Source organism: Orussus abietinus, unplaced genomic scaffold (assembly GCF_000612105.2).
Source record: "Orussus abietinus isolate OABI.00-Male unplaced genomic scaffold, Oabi_2.0 scaffold3, whole genome shotgun sequence".
Classification (NCBI taxonomy): Eukaryota; Metazoa; Arthropoda; class Insecta; order Hymenoptera; family Orussidae; genus Orussus; species Orussus abietinus.
In genome coordinates, this window is record NW_019395984.1 from 567,200 (window position 1) to 584,369 (window position 17,170).

General features: G+C 40.0%; 3 protein-coding genes across 8 annotated transcripts; 2 read left to right on the plus strand and 1 right to left on the minus strand.

The window, feature by feature from the left end:
• The first annotated feature begins 118 nt into the window (after positions 1-118).
• LOC105699019 (putative RNA polymerase II subunit B1 CTD phosphatase RPAP2) lies at positions 119-2,876 on the plus strand. Its single transcript, XM_023433899.1, has 8 exons — positions 119-347; positions 468-582; positions 662-1,036; positions 1,550-1,891; positions 1,998-2,158; positions 2,261-2,434; positions 2,511-2,659; positions 2,746-2,876. Exons 1-7 carry the CDS (start codon positions 289-291, stop codon positions 2,653-2,655), a joined length of 1,371 nt encoding a protein of 456 aa, XP_023289667.1. The 5' UTR covers positions 119-288; the 3' UTR covers positions 2,656-2,659; positions 2,746-2,876.
• Positions 2,809-5,177, minus strand: LOC105699238 (negative elongation factor B). The gene is made up of 8 exons (XM_012424089.2): positions 5,049-5,177; positions 4,491-4,967; positions 4,250-4,417; positions 4,044-4,169; positions 3,704-3,973; positions 3,343-3,627; positions 3,063-3,263; positions 2,809-2,973 (listed from the first exon to the last, which is right to left on the minus strand). Exons 1-8 carry the CDS (start codon positions 5,175-5,177, stop codon positions 2,809-2,811), a joined length of 1,821 nt encoding a protein of 606 aa, XP_012279512.1.
• Positions 5,178-5,754: 577 nt separating this feature from the next.
• Positions 5,755-16,942, plus strand: LOC105699210 (type I inositol 3,4-bisphosphate 4-phosphatase). 6 transcript variants are annotated; one of them, XM_012424036.1, is made up of 18 exons: positions 5,755-6,059; positions 6,474-6,663; positions 7,952-8,044; positions 9,857-10,012; positions 10,118-10,318; positions 10,388-10,542; positions 10,814-10,986; positions 11,066-11,204; positions 11,281-11,396; positions 11,471-11,557; positions 11,616-11,776; positions 11,849-12,032; positions 12,117-13,168; positions 13,236-13,501; positions 13,570-13,787; positions 14,122-14,444; positions 14,592-14,859; positions 15,286-15,418. In XM_012424036.1, exons 2-18 carry the CDS (start codon positions 6,546-6,548, stop codon positions 15,416-15,418), a joined length of 3,843 nt encoding a protein of 1,280 aa, XP_012279459.1. In that variant the 5' UTR covers positions 5,755-6,059; positions 6,474-6,545. The 6 variants fall into 6 exon arrangements, with proteins under 6 accessions (XP_012279459.1, XP_012279457.1, XP_012279460.1 ...); XM_012424034.1 differs by having other exon boundaries at positions 10,118-10,542; positions 15,286-16,942; XM_012424037.1 differs by lacking the exon at positions 7,952-8,044.
• The last annotated feature ends 228 nt before the right edge of the window (positions 16,943-17,170 follow it).

A 17,170-nucleotide genomic window follows, 5' to 3' on the forward strand; every position in this document is an offset into this window, starting at 1 on the left:
ATGTTTGCATTCATCGGTTAAACACATCTGATGACAGAAAATTTTAAAATGGAAAAAGAACATTTCAAATATCCCGCCAATATCCGCCATATTAGATTTTAGTTTGACCGTTTCCAATATGGTGGGGGTAACTAATTTTACTCCGCTGACAGTGAATCTACTCCAATTTTCGATCAGAGATGAGTTGGGAGACACAAACATTTGCCTGAATTTTCCTGACCGGAAAATCCTTACTGCAACCTCACTTTTCTTTAAGATACACAAAGTCAAGAGTCGAATTCTTTGGGAATGAGTTCCACATCTCGGGGGAATGCCTCTGGCCAGGGAAAGGTTAAGAAAAAACTGAGGTTAGTACAACTGATTACGGTAAACTGTAAAATAAGTGACGGTAAGTTAATGCGATATGTTTTTACTAGTACCGAGTTATAACTACTTTCCTGATTTTTAATTCAGCATTTACTTTCAAGCAAGGCACAAATCCAACTGGCTCTAATCAAGAAGAAACGGTGTGATGCCAGAGCTTTGACAATAGTCGAAAGACTTATAGAACCCGATGTCGAAATATCATGGTTACTTGAAAATGTATGTACGGTACATTTCATCATTTTTGTACAGATATCAGATTTCAAAGTTCTCCGACACGACATCTAATGTTTTACAGCTTCGGCATATTAATAAGAATCACATGGAGGATGTTATCGAAGAGAGAGCCATATTAAAGCAATGTGGTTATGTCCTATGCAACAAGCCTATCACAGTAGTAATTAATCAGCTTTACCATATTTCAACAAAGAGTAACAAGGTCTACGATGTAAGTCGCAGAAAAAATTTCTGCAGTTCTCGTTGTTACGGAGCGGGTAATCATCTATTGGGACAATTGCTCGAGAGTCCTCTGTGGCTGAGGGACAAGGAAGAAATTCCAGAATTTCACCTTTTACAGACGGATAATGACGTACAAATAAACTTGCCAGGTGATGAAATTAATATAAAAGGAATAGATCTTTCTGCCGATGAAAAAACATGTGGAACTGAAACTTAAGGGGGGTGGTGTATGTTTATATTGTATTCGAGTTTGTCTTGCAGTTAATGTCTGAGATAAAGATATTTGTTTATAAATAATGTGCATGCATGTTGTTTTCTTAATCTGCTTGACCAATTTATTATGTTCCTAAATGTATAAGAATAAAAGGCAGTCAATGCCCCTGGTATAATCGCGGTGACTTTGATGTATAAGAAAATTAAGGATTTCGGTTTTGCGTAATGACCGTTTCCATTACAAGATCCTCATAACTACCAAACTATTTCTCAACGCATTCAAATCTCTGTGATACTAAACATCGTTTAACATCTTTTAACATCGCGGTCATCCGGGTCATCCTCCACAGGGAGGCAGCACAGGACGCGATCGCGCAACCCTGTCCGTAAGCAGTATCCTATCGCATCTCTGCTTTCTATCCTTTAAATCGCGCGGTGGCAACACTGGATAGCACAGTATTCTCCAGTATTTTCCTCAGAGGTTATGAAGGCCGAGGGATATGGTTAGGAATAATTGAGGATGAGTTCAAAGCGTAATAAGAATTACAAATTAAAAGACTCAGACAGTTTTAAAGATGAATCTAATTTCGTTAACTTGGCAATATGCGTAGAAGAATCATTGAAAGAGTGGGTAACTGCCGAAACTGTGGAATTATTATTTGGAGAGGAAGAAGTTAGGAAACGGATATTAGAAGGTGTAGCCCGAGCAGAAAGGTACTCGTTGTTGTGTAAAAAATTGAATAGACTACAGCTCGAAGAAGAAAAGCAGGATCGAGCAGTCCTGTCGAAGGAGAAAACTAAACCACTGCCACATTACTCTGTTCTTCAAGAAGAAGGCAAGAAGATGGAACTAAAGGTAACAAAACTAACATCGGTATCTTATTCATATTGATTCTAAGGAGTATTTCATTTTATAATAATTTTGCATATTAAATTCTTTTATCATTTTACCAATAATATAGGTTCGAGCATTCTTTGAGGGCCGTACAACAATAGAATTACATAATGAGAGTAACACTGAGACTGATAAAGACGACGAGTCAAGTGCTATTCTGCCTCTGACTGAAGCCCATGCACCTAAAGCGCTTAGAAGACGCATTTTCTTAGATAAATTAAATAAAGTGTAACGTCTTTTATGATATATTATTCGTAAATAGCATGTTACCCGACATAAGTTTTCTAGCTTTAAAAAAGTGATGTAAATACAGGTGTTCATACATTCTAGGCTGTCAGATTTGTTGCGCACTTTAGCTGGTAGAAATCATATGGGAGATTACGTCTACGATGGAGACAGATGTGCTTTAGTTAAAGTACTTGTTCATACATTTTCCTTATCTCCAACCAACATCATATTTAGAACAGCTGAATGGACTCTGGTCGGTCTTGTAATCATCAAAATGTATGTACAGAATTTAAAATGAAATGTCATGTATAAAGATATCGTTCTTTAGAATTCCATAATTTGTTATTTACAGGTTAAGCTTAATAGACCCACATATGAAAATGCTACTGGATATGAAACAGGCATCAATGTATATATCAATGATCCTAATGTCTTACAGATTAGACTCAAATTATCTCGACGCATTGCTTCTCTCACTTTCAACTTCTTACCGCTGAAAAGGTAATTTGTTAAATAGTTTATTATACGCTGAAGCTTATACCTGTAAACACTGCAGGATCAATAGTTCGTTCGATATGTTCTTCCAGATATAAACCGCAGGCCAATATCTCAGCCTGGAGGTCATTTGAATAAGCAAACTGAACGAAATCTTAAAGTGGCCCAGACGCAGAAGCAGATACACCAGTAAGGGGAGATGTAGGACAGTCCATCACCAAAGCATCCATTTGTGATGACGAAGTCAACGGATCATCATTGGTTTGATTCCCTACTTTTTCACGAAGTGCTTCATATAGTGTATGGACAGCTTCATGGTGCTGTAGTCATTTTGAACAGTTTTCCATTAAGTGATCATATAAACCATATAAACTCTGTATGTTTCCCAAATAATTATTGACAATCGTACCTGACTAGTAGGTTGAAGTGCTTTCATTAAGGAATGTAGACGTGCTGGTGGTAATTTGGGATATATGTACCAAAGTAATTTAAGCAAATGACGAGTCACGTTATCTCTTCCTAAGCCGGCGAGGAAGAATTCGTCAAAGATCACCGTGCAGAAAGATTCATTCGAAAATTCATCAGCCATGTTTAAAATTAGTAATGAAACCTTCAATATTAAATAGTAGGTATTAAAGAATAGTCTTATCGAAAGGTAACACATATTATTACGTAGTATTACTACATACTAGAGTGTGTAAGAAAGGATCTTCGAAAGCTCTCTGAGCCTGACAGTTTGGAAGTGTGGCAAGAACTCTCATCAGGCCTCTTGCATCGCCTCGGCCTCTTCCTACTCCACCACCACCTCCTACATGAAGGGCATAATACATCGATAGTACAGCAGCTACTCCTGACAACTGGGAGTAAGCTTGGCAGGCATCTGGTGGAGGTCCTGAATGTTCAATTATAGCTATTGCACTTTCTCTCTCATCGGGTGGAAGTCTACAGTTAAGTTGTCTTATTTGATCGTCCACCTAAAGGAATAAATGCGCATAATTCAAATGACAGTATTTAGTGACTAAAATTAATGAGTATACATATATTTATTACCATGAGAGACATTAAAGCTGGTAGGAACTTAGTAACAACTTGACTGTCCAGCTTTGGTTCTTTAAAGTCTTGTGAATCTATCATTTGCCAAGCGGAAAGTCCCAGAGCAAGCATTCGCAATAACAGTACTAATACTGCATTTTCTCGGGGCAATGCTTCACTATTTATAAGGTGAAGCGCTATCTTAATTGCACTGCTAGCCAAAAAATTCACTGCATATGGATCGCATAAAGTCATGCTTAGATCACCCAAAACCTGTTCCTGTCCTCTCTAGAAATGAAGTAACGTTTGTTGTCTTTCTAAGTCATATTATTGGGTAAAATGTAATTTTAAATCTTACCTTAATACTGTCCAGGAAACCCTGCAATTCTCGAGATCTCTTAACGTCCACATTCTTCTCTCTAATGCATGCATCCAAACACCAAGTGAATTTATGGCAGGGATCTACTGAAATGATATCTTGTACCTAAAGAAATTTAAATAGAAGTTAATATACTGTCTAGTTTATAGCAGCTTTACAATAAGATCTAACATTCAAACCAATACCTCTAGATCATGAAGTGCCATTAAAAGCTCTGCCCTTAAAGTACAATAATGAATATTTTTTGTCCTTAAAAATAGAGTTCGCAGAAATTGCAAAACCATGTCATACAGTTTTACGCTGTGGCCAATCATGTGTGCCAGTTTTTGAACCACTTCTCCTTGCCTTCTCACCTGGAAATGATATATCATATAAACATGTCACTTGGTATTTGCCACATTTTCATCTGAAATATGATATACTAACTTTAGGAGAAGGCATAAAGAAAAGACTATTCAGGTTACGATGATCAAATAGAACTTGCTCTTTCTCAATGATATATCTACTAAACAGTGGCGATACTTCATCCCCAAATAAGCTTTGATTATCCTTCCAAATTTGTCGTTTCACCTCGGTGTCTGCATCGTTATAAAGCTCCTTTTCCCTTACCAACACTTGGAGATATTTATCTTCTATATGTGGCGTATTCCTCAAGATACACATAACTACAGGCCTTAAAGCAGCGACTCGTACTGCAGGGAAACTTTTAGACAACAGTTCCTTTAACCTACGATCCCCGGTGCTCTTTTCAGTCCTTTCCGCTCCAATTTCATTAATACGATTTACTAGTTTATCACGAAGTTCTTCCAAGACAGATGCATGGAAATCCAGTCGACGTACTCCATGGAGGTCTAGAAGCGGCAGCATGGGGCGCAGCGAAGGCAGCAATATACCATTCTCAAGCTAGTAAATTTACGACCAAATTGAATGCATCGGAATTGGTTAAACAGAATCAAGCAAGTTCAAAATATGTTTAGCTACTACCTGAAACTCTTCGATCGCTTTTAAGGGGTCTGTGCAACTTGTAAGAGCATCTCTAAGGAATACTTGTCCAGGTATACCCAAATCCTCCAGCCCATCACTAATACCTTTATTGTTCTTAACCGTATTCATCGTGCTGTCATTTGTGTCACAAACAGCGACGTTTCAAGAAATCCATTCAAAATTCTTCGAACACGGCGGTATTTATTTGAATCATATGTTTACAGGTTAGGCGAGGCTGTAACATTCTCTAGTTGGACAAACTGTTATGCAATATTGAAGTCTTCTAGTGACGAAATGCAGTAATAGGGGGGTGAGATCAATTTTACCGCGATCTGTAAACAGGGGGTCTATTACGTGAAGCAAATTGAGCGAAAATGTGAAAAATGAGTAACAGTTATTACTCTTTAACTAATATTCTGCTGACATCTAACATCCTTTTTTCTATAAATATATAGTATATCTTATAAAAAAAAGTATGAATTACCATGGTATGCTTTCTTATCATTATTATCTAACCTTGATAAGTATTGTATACATAAATCGTTGCTATTCTTCTTTGTCGCTGAAGAATCTGATTCTTTAGTAAATGTCGTCTCATGAAAATTCCAAACTGGCGGGCTATTTGCTATTGGTTGTTTCTTTACAGGTTCCACGGCACTTGTGTCACCCTTTCACAGGTGTCGCATCATGCAAACAGCAACAACGAATCAATTGTGTGCTGCCCACCCTGAAGATAATACAGCTCATTCACTGTGGTGACCGTCCGTGACGTTCGAGCGAATCTACTTTGATTTTGACATTAGTTTCATACATGTATATTCCGAATCATCTGTGATGTCAATTAATGAGTCTTCCTTCGGTCAGCACCTCGTGCACTTGTCACCCAACATTGAGTTACTCGTTAAGTGAATGACGTGAGGCCCTCCTTATCCAGCCTGCAAATGTGAAAGTGAGAATGAAGATGGCACAAATAGTTTAGATCTCCTACCTTGATTAAGCTTACCAAACGTGGTAGGTGAATTAATGTTTAATTCACTTCTCCACTTCGGAGCACACGCTGCAACTTTCACTGATTTATTCATTTCATTTTCTTATTTCTAAAGTCATGCATAGCTCTCGGTAGCAGGAAGCATCGACTTATTGCTGGTTCGGTATTGCTTGTTCCTTTTCTTATCGAAACTTGCTATGGAAGTCTGCGTTCGATCTGTAAAGTAGTTTCGTTCCAAGTTTACTCTGCCTTTTGTCTTGAATTCTCAACTGTAATTCTCTTAATCATTTCTGTTGTTGTATACTTTGGAACGGGCGAGCTGCACGTGAAATCTAATGTTTTGCAATTTGATCTTACCGTTGCTAAATCTTTCGAGGTGATACATTATGTGTCTGGGATTTGAACGATGGAGGAATGATTTCCATATTTGTTTCTAGGTCTTTAGTAATGAGTAGGGAAATAATTGCCATTGGAACCTGGTAAAAATGTGGTTGTAAATTATTTCAAAAATGCGGTTCAATAAGCAGGAGTTAATGACTTTGGCAACGCAGCCGTCGCAAAAGTTCGAAAAGGAGGGCATATTGTATGTCCGCGAACGACAGGAAGGCTTCTTTCGTCGAACAGAGAGTGAGTCGTGATATAGCTGGCAAATATTCAGGCGAATTATGCTATGCGATAGATGTTTTCCTGAATTAATATATACATATTTCATAGGCTAGATCGATGCATGTCCGTTTTATATCTGTATTATATATGTTTGATTATTGGAAATAAATCAATGTGACGAAGTACCGGTTCATTATTAGTTGGACTTAGAGTCTGCCTTTTCATTCAATGCTCGTTCGATGTGACTCAATTATGTTTTTGGATGAGCTCTCACTTCAGGCAATAGAAAATTTTCTCCAAACTTTATACTCGTCATATATACTTTATTCCATATTTCGTTTACCAGAATTGAACTAAGAAGTTGTGACAAAATATATTGTGAACAAATTAATTTTTCAAAGATATCCAAAAACGTTTCGATAGCATGATCCAGAGTTATATCATTGTTCGATTTCTTTTTTATTACATTACTTCAGAGAGTCGAAACGATTTTCAAACTTCATAACGCTGAAAGTTAGAGTAAAAAGGAATTCCTGATGGCATGTCTAGAGTAGATATAGCGGAATGTTTTCCAACAAACCATTTCATTTTTCTAATTGCAGTTTTATTAAAGAAATTAGATTTGCAATTTGGCCATTTCTTTACATCCGAATATCATAAAACATTTGCTATTGCATTGACAGTTTTAAGAGATAAGTGATAGTTGACTTAAACTGTAAACAAGTTTCTTAATTTCGCTGAAGGAATAAAAGAGGCATGTATCGCATCATTGTCATTAAAACCTACGTTTATAATAACTTAACACGATGTTGCAGTAAATGCATGAAATCAGATGCATTATGATTATAGTGACGAAACAGATTTACGCTAGGGAAGACAGGCACAAACACTAACAGTGAAATATATCTTGCGCAACGTGCTAATGATATCAAGAATGGAATCTAAAATTAACACTGGGACAGAAGAGACCGAACAGCATATATGCACTAATGGCATTTCCTTATAAACAACGTTGTATCGATACAATAATTTTAACATACAAGCCTTATGATGTCTTTACTGGAAATGCTGTTTGACATATTATGCTGACTGTATCAAATGTAATAAATTAATCTATCCGGTCTGCCATTCTTCTTTTGAGTAATTAATTCAACGTTTAAAATTAACTTGGCGAAATCGACTTCGAAAGCTGCGATACTGATTTCCCTACATTTCTGTATAAAATCTAAGACTTTTGTGTATGTATATTCCTCCTACTGTATAAAAGGGGTGTGGTTAATCATTATCGGTGCCTCCGTGCAATTTCCAGGTACAAGTAAAAAAGTTGAGAGCAAAAGACAAAAAGGAAAGACTCATAAGACTCTGCGGGACCTGAGTTGCGTTTCCGCCAGCACGAGTAAAGGTATCGCATCGAGTGCATTATACCATTTTACCATTTTATCAGCCACTGTTATTCTAATCCACCATATCCTGCAACTAATAACGCCATCACAGAACCACATTAATGTTTCATGGTGCAGTAATACATAGGTCTCCACATGTACCGTTGTCAGAAGCTTGCTTCACCTTCGACCCTACAGAAAGAAATGTGCGACAATAATTTAAAGGAACATGTATTTTACAAGGTTGTGTTTCCCTAGCTTCGACAGTAAATACCATTGGTCATTACAATTGCAGCATGGAATTTATGCAGAGTTGAGTAACGTAGTTTGATGCTGCGTAGTTTGTGCTACGATGTCATTTGGTGCTGCCTTCCTTCGATGGAAAAAATTATTTCATCCAATTATTCAATGTCTCTGTAAACAGTGTTGCATCAAATTACCTTATTAAACTCTGGATTTTGTCAACCGTGAAGCAAATTGCATTCGTTTGGTGTACACATTGCACTCTTTGTCGAAGGATATTAACATTCACCAGTTAGTCCGAACAACTCCTCGCACTTCTTTGCCAACCGGAGTGCAATTATTTAATTGGACAGAAAGTTCTGCCCGAAAATATGGAAAAAGCCATTATTCTTTAGTGGCGCAACGTTTAATTTAGTGGTGTTTTAGTGGAGTAACGCTGTTAAATAATAATGACTTCCTGAACATTTTGGCGCAAGACCTTTTGCTCAACCCAATATCACGATGCCCAGTTATTTGATAGTACAGGTGCCGTACTACTAGTACCGCTTTATCGTAAAATTGTCCTTAACATTCGTAGTACATTCATAGTACATGGCTGCAAAGTACCTACAATATTCTGAGGTGATGGTTTCTCGTACGTGTACTTGGTGTCTTCGCAAATTGTAAATATACTCGGCGAAGGGATGGTCAATTATACATTAGGCAGCTGTAGTACGTAAGAGGAAAGTGCAAAATACGAAAGGCGAAACCCTGTATACAGATGTATGGATGGAAGTCCGAGGTAGACCCAATTAAAAAACCAGATCTCCTGCAACGCAACTGATTAACACCTGCATGGATATGCTGAACGTCTTTTGACAAGAATCCAACTAATCTACGTTTCTATGCACGTCTTGTGTAACATTATATACTGTCAATGCATATTGGGAGTACAGGTCGAGTTACTTTTTGCGACTTATGCTTGTCAATACATTCCTTTTACATTGCTATTGTGTTTTGTGTTCTCTGGGTACAATGCATGTTTCTGTGTTTGCACGAGTACATATTGCTCGGTGTATGTATTGTGATCAGGATTAATTAGAATCAATATTTCTCGAGTTTTGAGAGGAGCTTAAAGGGTTTCTAAGTCATAAAATTTGATTTTATTCTAAGTGAGTTTAATAGACAACAAATTTAGAGGAAATATTTGCTTACGGGGCTGTTTTAATTCATGTTTTAAGGGGAATTTAAAAGAAAATAAGCTTTAATATATTTCAAAATAATGAACTCGTGGTCGCTGGAAATTTCTGATTTATTTTCTTCTTTTTTTCAAACAGTTTTTATTTTAAATTCTCCATAGAATATCAGACTAAAAACAGCCTCGCAGGCAAACATTCTCTATATTTTTTATTCTCTTTTAAACGCACTTTGATAGAAACGCATTCCACAACATATTAATCCCTTTAAAGTCTAAAAAATCGAACAGAGAACATTACTGACACATTTTCGATCGTTGCGAAATTGTTAAAGAATTCTGCTAGTTTTCTGAAGGACACTGAGGCCTTTTTTTGTTAACTCCGATAAAAATGGAAGAACATTTTCTTGTACAGTAAGCTCTGAGAGATGGTGCAGACTGCGGGGAAATCTTCTGTTTTACTTTAAATCGAGGGAACAATGGTCGGAGCCCTTGGGAGTAATAATACTTGAACAATGTTCTCTGCGAGTGGAACAGCCGACGAACCAAATTCCTTATGGATTTAGTATAGGTATGGACTAAAATCATCTCGTTCTACATATTGCTCCTAAGAAAAAAGAAAGTTTTAATTCTATTTAACCGTGGTACAATAATGGAGTTTCATTCGCCTTTTCAGTTTTCGATGGAGGGTTGTTCCAACAATTAGGTGCCAATTCCATAGATGAGAGAGACAGTTGGTTGCAGGCGCTGCAATTGGCCAGCTACGAGTGCATGCGAAGTCAATTGTTGGCTTTACGACAAAGAATCGAAGCCTGCAGTGGCCATAAACACGATACGGACATACAGATGTTGCGATTGCAGCGGGGGATCACTACAGGTTTTAACCGGGACATCTCCTTGAATAATGGAAAAATTAATATTCACGTTAATCCCACCCTTCCTTCAGATCCCGCGGAAATACCTGTGTGTGAGATATCGTTAGCTTGTGATAATCTGCTGTGCGATGGACATGGCAGGCCTCCGAATCCTGTTTTAGAAGTAGATGTACAGCCGATCCGTTCCAAGACTTGGATAAAGTACGCCAGAACGGAAGTAGTGGAGGTACTTTTCCGATATACGACATTCATTGCTGAAAATATCTCGATATTTCAAACACTTTCTAAAAATACAACTGTGTATGCACACGTAATTGAAAATCAGTACACAAAAGTATTCGAGTTTTCATATACATATCTTCTACTTTCATATACATGCCATCTTCGATCCGTATATATACTTTCGTACACAATTGCCTATGAATTCTTGAAATAGCGTTCCTTTATAGAACGAGATTTGGAAAGACAATAATTTTCACTCGTGGCTGATGTTTCAGAGGAGTAGCAACCCCGGTTTCTTGACAACAGTCAGCTTCCGGGCAAGTGATGGTTTGACTACTGAGACGAAAGTAAGAATTACTGCTTACGATGTCAGAGAAAGAGTCAGCCAAACTGCAACTCCGATTGGAAGTGCCATAGTGACGTTCAGTGCGGTGCAAGACACCCCCAGGTGATTTCCTACCTAGACACGTACGCAAAGAAATTGTCAAGGGGAGTTATCGATAAAATGGTAATTTTTTAAAACTCAGACTGAGGATCCCTCTGAAGTCAGCGAGAGCGATAACCGTGGGGTTCCTCACGATAAACGTGTGGAATTTGGAGGCCGAAGACAAGGGTAACAGCACCGAAAGCACACCCTCGAGAAATGTGCCCACCACTAGTAATCAGGTTTGCGAAAGTCATCTCTTGAATGACTTGTAAAGTGTTCGTATAAATTGCGACTACTATAACTAATCGTGTGCAGGTATATTCGCACAGGAGGTCGCAGTCCTTGCCGCCGAGATTGGGGACGAAAATCAAATTGCCGCATCAGGGGCAACTTAAACTCCTATTCGCAAATCCCTACGTCCAGACCTACAGGTCTGTTATTAACGAAGGATAGAAGATAATTAACGAAGTACTAGACCCCCTGCACGATGGATTTCCTTTTGCAGATTTCATTCCGGTCTCGGAGGGGACATCTGCGTGCATGAGATCATGGCGGAGAGCAAGCTATGCTTCCAGTTTCCCCAGCAATTACTGTAAGTATTCATTGATTCTCGGTTCTGTACGGCGACATAAGCTAATCACTGATCATAGCGGAATTTGGATACAAGAGGAAAAGGAACTTCTACAAGAAGTGGCCGGCATGGGCGAATTGCGAGAGCCCTGGCACACGAAACAAGTGGAGCTCCTCGACCGGCACTTGCATCTTCTGCATTTATATTCACAAGCCAAGGAGAACCTATCTGCATTTAAAGGTAGCCGAGCGCGATCAAAAAGAGCTTTAATGGCCTCCGAGAGACGCTAACGATGAAAAATCGATTTTGCAGGGAGTTACTTCAAACAATCCTCCCGAAAGAACGACAGGTCGTTGGAGTTTGCTCCTCTGAATCTACACCTGCAAAGAATGTGGGTTCACAATGACACCCTGAACAAGTGTGGATTTTATGATTTCATCAGCGTGGGAGCATTCACCGCGCATTCGCATAAAAGCAAGAATGGCGGCCTTATAAGGTGGGCCGCGTAACGTAATCGATGTACGCATTGAAATTCAAATTTCTATAAGACGAAGGGGAATGAAAAATACATTTATTGCAGATTGGTGCAAGCACTCAAAGAGTCCCCCACGCGATGCAGCCAGTTGTATCAAGGGACCTCTAAAATAATAATGGCTCACGATGCCATTCAAGCCATTAAGCAGCTTCGCCGAGACGTCGTGGAAGCGATGCGGTCTTTAATGAAGCTAGCCAAAGAGAAGCAAACCAGCGGCATGCTGCCGATATGCGAAGACATGATATCAAAAACAAGAATATTGCTGAGCCTCTGGGACCCTGGACTGGTGGAGGAAGCATTAACGTTCCTGGAGGAGCACAAGGTAGCCAAGATCCAGGAAGAACTGAACAGCGATGACACCCTGACCCTGGACTTCAAGACGAACCAGTCACTATCTCCCTTCAAGAGAATAACCCAGCAATTAAACTTCGACCTGAAGAGCCCGGATTTCGACGACTTCGTCACTCCCGACACTCCGGAGTGCGTCCAAGACATTTGGACGAAGGAGAGCGCAAAGAACAAGTACTCCTGCCTGGGAACTAGGAACGAGATCAACAGCAACAACGGTACTCTGCCAGAGGAGAATTTCGTGATATTTCCGGAAGTCGAAGACGACCCTAAGGAAAATGAGCCCCAGGAAAACGGGACCGACGAGGACAACAATAACGAGGAGGAGGAAAAGGACGACATAAGGGGAGAGATCGACCCTAGTAAACGGTTCCTGGACACTCAGAAGATGTGCAACTCGCCCTCTGCCAATTATTACAAGCCCACCGACGAGCCGGAACCCTGGGACCTCACCCAATTGAACATCGAAGCTAGCGTAATGTGTCTGGTGTCGAAGGTAAAATTTCTATGCGGCCGTTGTAGCAGTCCTGCCGTTAGACTGCGCAATAAAAACGGCCTCGGGAGGTCCCAAAGCCTGAAAGGATGTCTGCCGAACAATCGGGTCAACTCAGGGGTTGTTACGATCCAGCCAAAGAATGGTGTCAAGAGTGAGGAGTCCAGTAAACTCCTCGACAACTCTAATGCTTCCAGGCAGCAGACCAGTCCTGGGATGGAGAAGCCCACCCCGGCCTTTGCCAAGGCTAAAGAAGGTATACCGTTACCGAAACGAATACTGTGGACGAAACATTTAATTCTTATATCATGATTTATCGGTAGTGTGCCAAGCTGTGGACTCTATGACCAGAGTGATCAAGAGTAATTCCGGCCAGAGGAACAAGTTCACGGAGGGTTTGGATTTCGCTTCCATCGTCGACTGGACCAGTGAGCTCAGACCGAGCATGAAGAAACTGCGACAAGCGATGGACGGACTTTTAAAGACGGCGAGGTTGACGCACTCCGTCTTCAGGGTGCAAGAGGACGCGAAGAGCGCCCAAAGAGCCTGCAACGTCAGATACAGACGCGACGTGTGCTTCAGTCAAGCGGTATTTTAATAACATGCATTTTAATAGCGCTGCTCATTCAAGGCATTTCATCTTATCTATTCTTTCAGTTAACGTCGCTGGTCTCGGGGCTGATGGCCAAGCTTTGGTGCCAAAGGCCGGATCCCATGTTTCTTCTGATCCTGACGACCCTGGGGCCTCTGGTCTCCTTCGAAGGGTTGCTGAGCTATTATGGGGATGAAATCGATATGTGGGGCGACATGGCGGTGGCGGTGGAAGACATGCACACCGTCACCTTCACTCTGTCCCGATGTGGCATCCCCGCCAGGTATGGAAACTTATGGAGTGATAAATAAAGGTGCCATTGATAATACCAATAATATACTTCGAAGGGGAATCAGTACTCAAAACTTAGAGAAATGGCTTCAAAGCATCTTTCGATACGTGTTTTATTAAATATTTTGAATAATTTTCATCGACTGAAAATCATCATTGTTTAACGAAAGTTATTTACGCTGATTGGCTTCTAATTTGCTATATGAAAAGTTATCGATAGGTGGCTGATGTTATGGATGAGTAGAGATTTACCGAGAATTATATTGGTAATTATCGATAATCCGTAAGCAAACTTCTAATTGAATGCTCATTATTTAAATCTGTAGAATCGAGGGAAAGAACAGTGGGACTTCTCAGCTACCTTTGCCTCGAGTGGTCGGCTCGAGAACTGCTTTGACAGTGATTCTTCCAGTACCCGATGCGATATACTCCTTACTACCTCTTGTGCCATCATCCAGACAAACGTTGTCATTCAATGTCACGCCCGTTTTTTTCAACGTCGGCATATGCGAGACCGCGTCCTTGGCGGAAAGCCTCGGGACTACCAAACCTCAGGAAAAAAGTAACATGGACAATTTCGATAGGCTAAACGAATATTATCTTAGATTCAAGAAACTCAACCTACCGACAGAGCCTGCCTCCACCAGACGTAAGTTCCTGGAACTATTGGGTTGAGGAATAAGTTCCGCCGTTTTAATTATGTTATGTTGCGTTAAAAACCACGGGAACTTATTTCTCAATCTATTATTTCACGAATTCTTTTTACAAAATAGATTTTGTCATTCTTTCCTTTCAGTGGGCACGCGATCTCCTCTAAATCAAACTTTAGCCGATATGGTGACGAACCTGAAGTCCTGCGTCCACGCAAAGGTAAACAAAAACGTAGAGATTTTGCAATTGTCCTCGCAAATATGCCGACGAATGAGAGGCCTGAGATTCACCAGCTGCAAGAGCGCGAAAGACAGGACCGGGATGTCGATTACTCTGGAACAAGTGAACATACTCGCCACGGAGTACCACTTGGCGGAACATGAATTTATGCGAGCCCTCGACTGCATGCGCAGGTGAGATAATCACTATTCTCTGATTTTTTAAATGTTCTTACAGTTTTTTAAGGTGACATAAAAGCGTCACACTATATACACAAAATGTTAAAAATTTGTTAAAACTTTTCTCCAAGCTGGGTGCACCGAATCACTTAAAACTTCAGCACGTGATTGTGGAGGTCTTAAGCGTGGTGCTCGTGAAATTTCATTTTTAATAAGATCTTTTTTTTTATATTATTTATCCCAGACTAGAACCAGGACATGTATCTTCTGAAAAATGAAATTTCGTCAGCACCACGTTCTTTCTTAGAGCCTCCATAATCACGTGCTGAAGTTTCCAACGATTCGGTACACCCAGTTCGAAGAAAAGTTTCATAAACGAGACCTGTTTGCCGCCACTTTTACATCACCTTAATTACCGCAAACGACTTGTTCCGATTACAGCGAGGGCTGCCGAAGGGAGAACACGTGGAAGAACATCGGCGTCCGGAAATTCGCATTCAACAGCTTGCAGATTTTAATCCTCCCTAAACTGTATCGCCCACCTACAGGCTCGTATGGCTCAGCGCAAACTTAAACTAAGTACCTATACGTGTACGATATAAATAATGTATTTAATTGTCTAGCTGTACAAAGTAGGTGTTCGAGTGAAGAAGCTGGGCACCCGGTTGGGGCTCGACATTTCTGGCTGGTCCGAGAAAAGACTTTTTGAGAGTTGTCCCCGATTCTCTTGCTTCCTCTCGTTTACACGTTTACACGGTAACTTTTACCGTGCCCTTCCGACCAAGTTGAAATATCCGGGCCCCCTCGAACTACTCGTGGCACAAGGTCGATCTTTTATCGAGGTGCTAACAACCGATCGAATATCCTATCAGGCGAAGTTACTGTCGTACAGGGAATTTCGGTCGAGTGAACCTTTCTTACTTTCGTTTGTCGAGGTACCGAAACGAATATTTATTTTTTTTTTTTACGTTGCGAGCGAGGTCAGCCTCGGAGAGTTTGGTGCCATTTTTCGCTAAGTTCGCGAGAGAAGAAGGAAGATGTCGGAGTTAATCGTCACTACGAACGCAGGGTCCTTAAAAGTGATTTACTCAAGTCATGTACATAAAGCGTGCATCATGGAATGCAGATTAGTCTCTTAGAAGTATAATTTCCCGTATTACTGTACGCGTGCGTATCCATTGCGTGTATCGCAAGGACTTCTCTTCTTTCTTTTCTCTCCCTCTCTCTTGAACAACCTTCGTATTGCTCAGTCATCCAATTTTCGAGAATCCATTTCTGCACATTATCCACAACGGTTGTCGCGCGATAGAAAGTATGTCGACCACCCCTCATACAAACCTATTGCATACGTTTGTTGCACATTCTTTCGTAACCCGAGAAAAGACAGAGACATTGAGAAGCTTGTGATAAATCGATTACCGCTGAATAATCGCAGAACTGCCGTAGTTTTAATAATCAAATGAAGTACATATACCGTAAAAGATTGCTATCCCCTGTAACTGAACGGGACTAACAATGCCCGATTAAAGTAGAGCGTTTCTCGTTGGACTAAATCGGGATTTATCGTCTAAGGTTTAAGAATCTTCCAAAGAAATCTCTCCAATAGTCCCCAACTTTTTTTACTCCAATACGTTCCGGATTCCATATATGCTTTGTTCAAATAGAAATTTTAAAGCGCATTGGTATTTCCTTCGGCAAGACTTTATCCGTTAGAATTGTTTAATCGCCGATGACCGTATAGAGGGGAATATTATAAAGGGATCGGATATTACGCAGCACTTTGCAATGTACGAGGAATATCTTAAAGTTTTATAGCGTTATTGTTACGACCCTATCGAACATATCAAGCAGGTCCAATTATGAGTATCTTGACAAATGATTCGTCGAAACATACACGAAGATTCCGTCGAACGGTGTGTCCCCTGTCGATGTCACTTTACAAACAGTTTTACCACTTAAACAGGACTACATTATGTAATAATTATACTCCACGATATCCGATTCGCATATAATGTTCCTTAAGGGGATGTGAAAGTGGCATCCGACAGGTCAATCGTTCATGAAATTTTTGCTCCGAACTGGGTGTACCCAGTTTCAAATTTTACAACGTGAACATGGAGGCTATAAGGAAGGTCCTGACCCTCATGAAATTTCAGTTTTTGTAAAAAATTTTGAAAATAACTATAAATGGAGGGAAAAAAAAATTGAAACTTCATGGTTCTCAAGACCTTCCTTACAGCCTCCATATTCACGATCTAAAGTTTGGAACGATTCGGCAAGCCTAGTTCGAAGAAAAATTTCATGATCGAGACCTCTTTGACGCCAC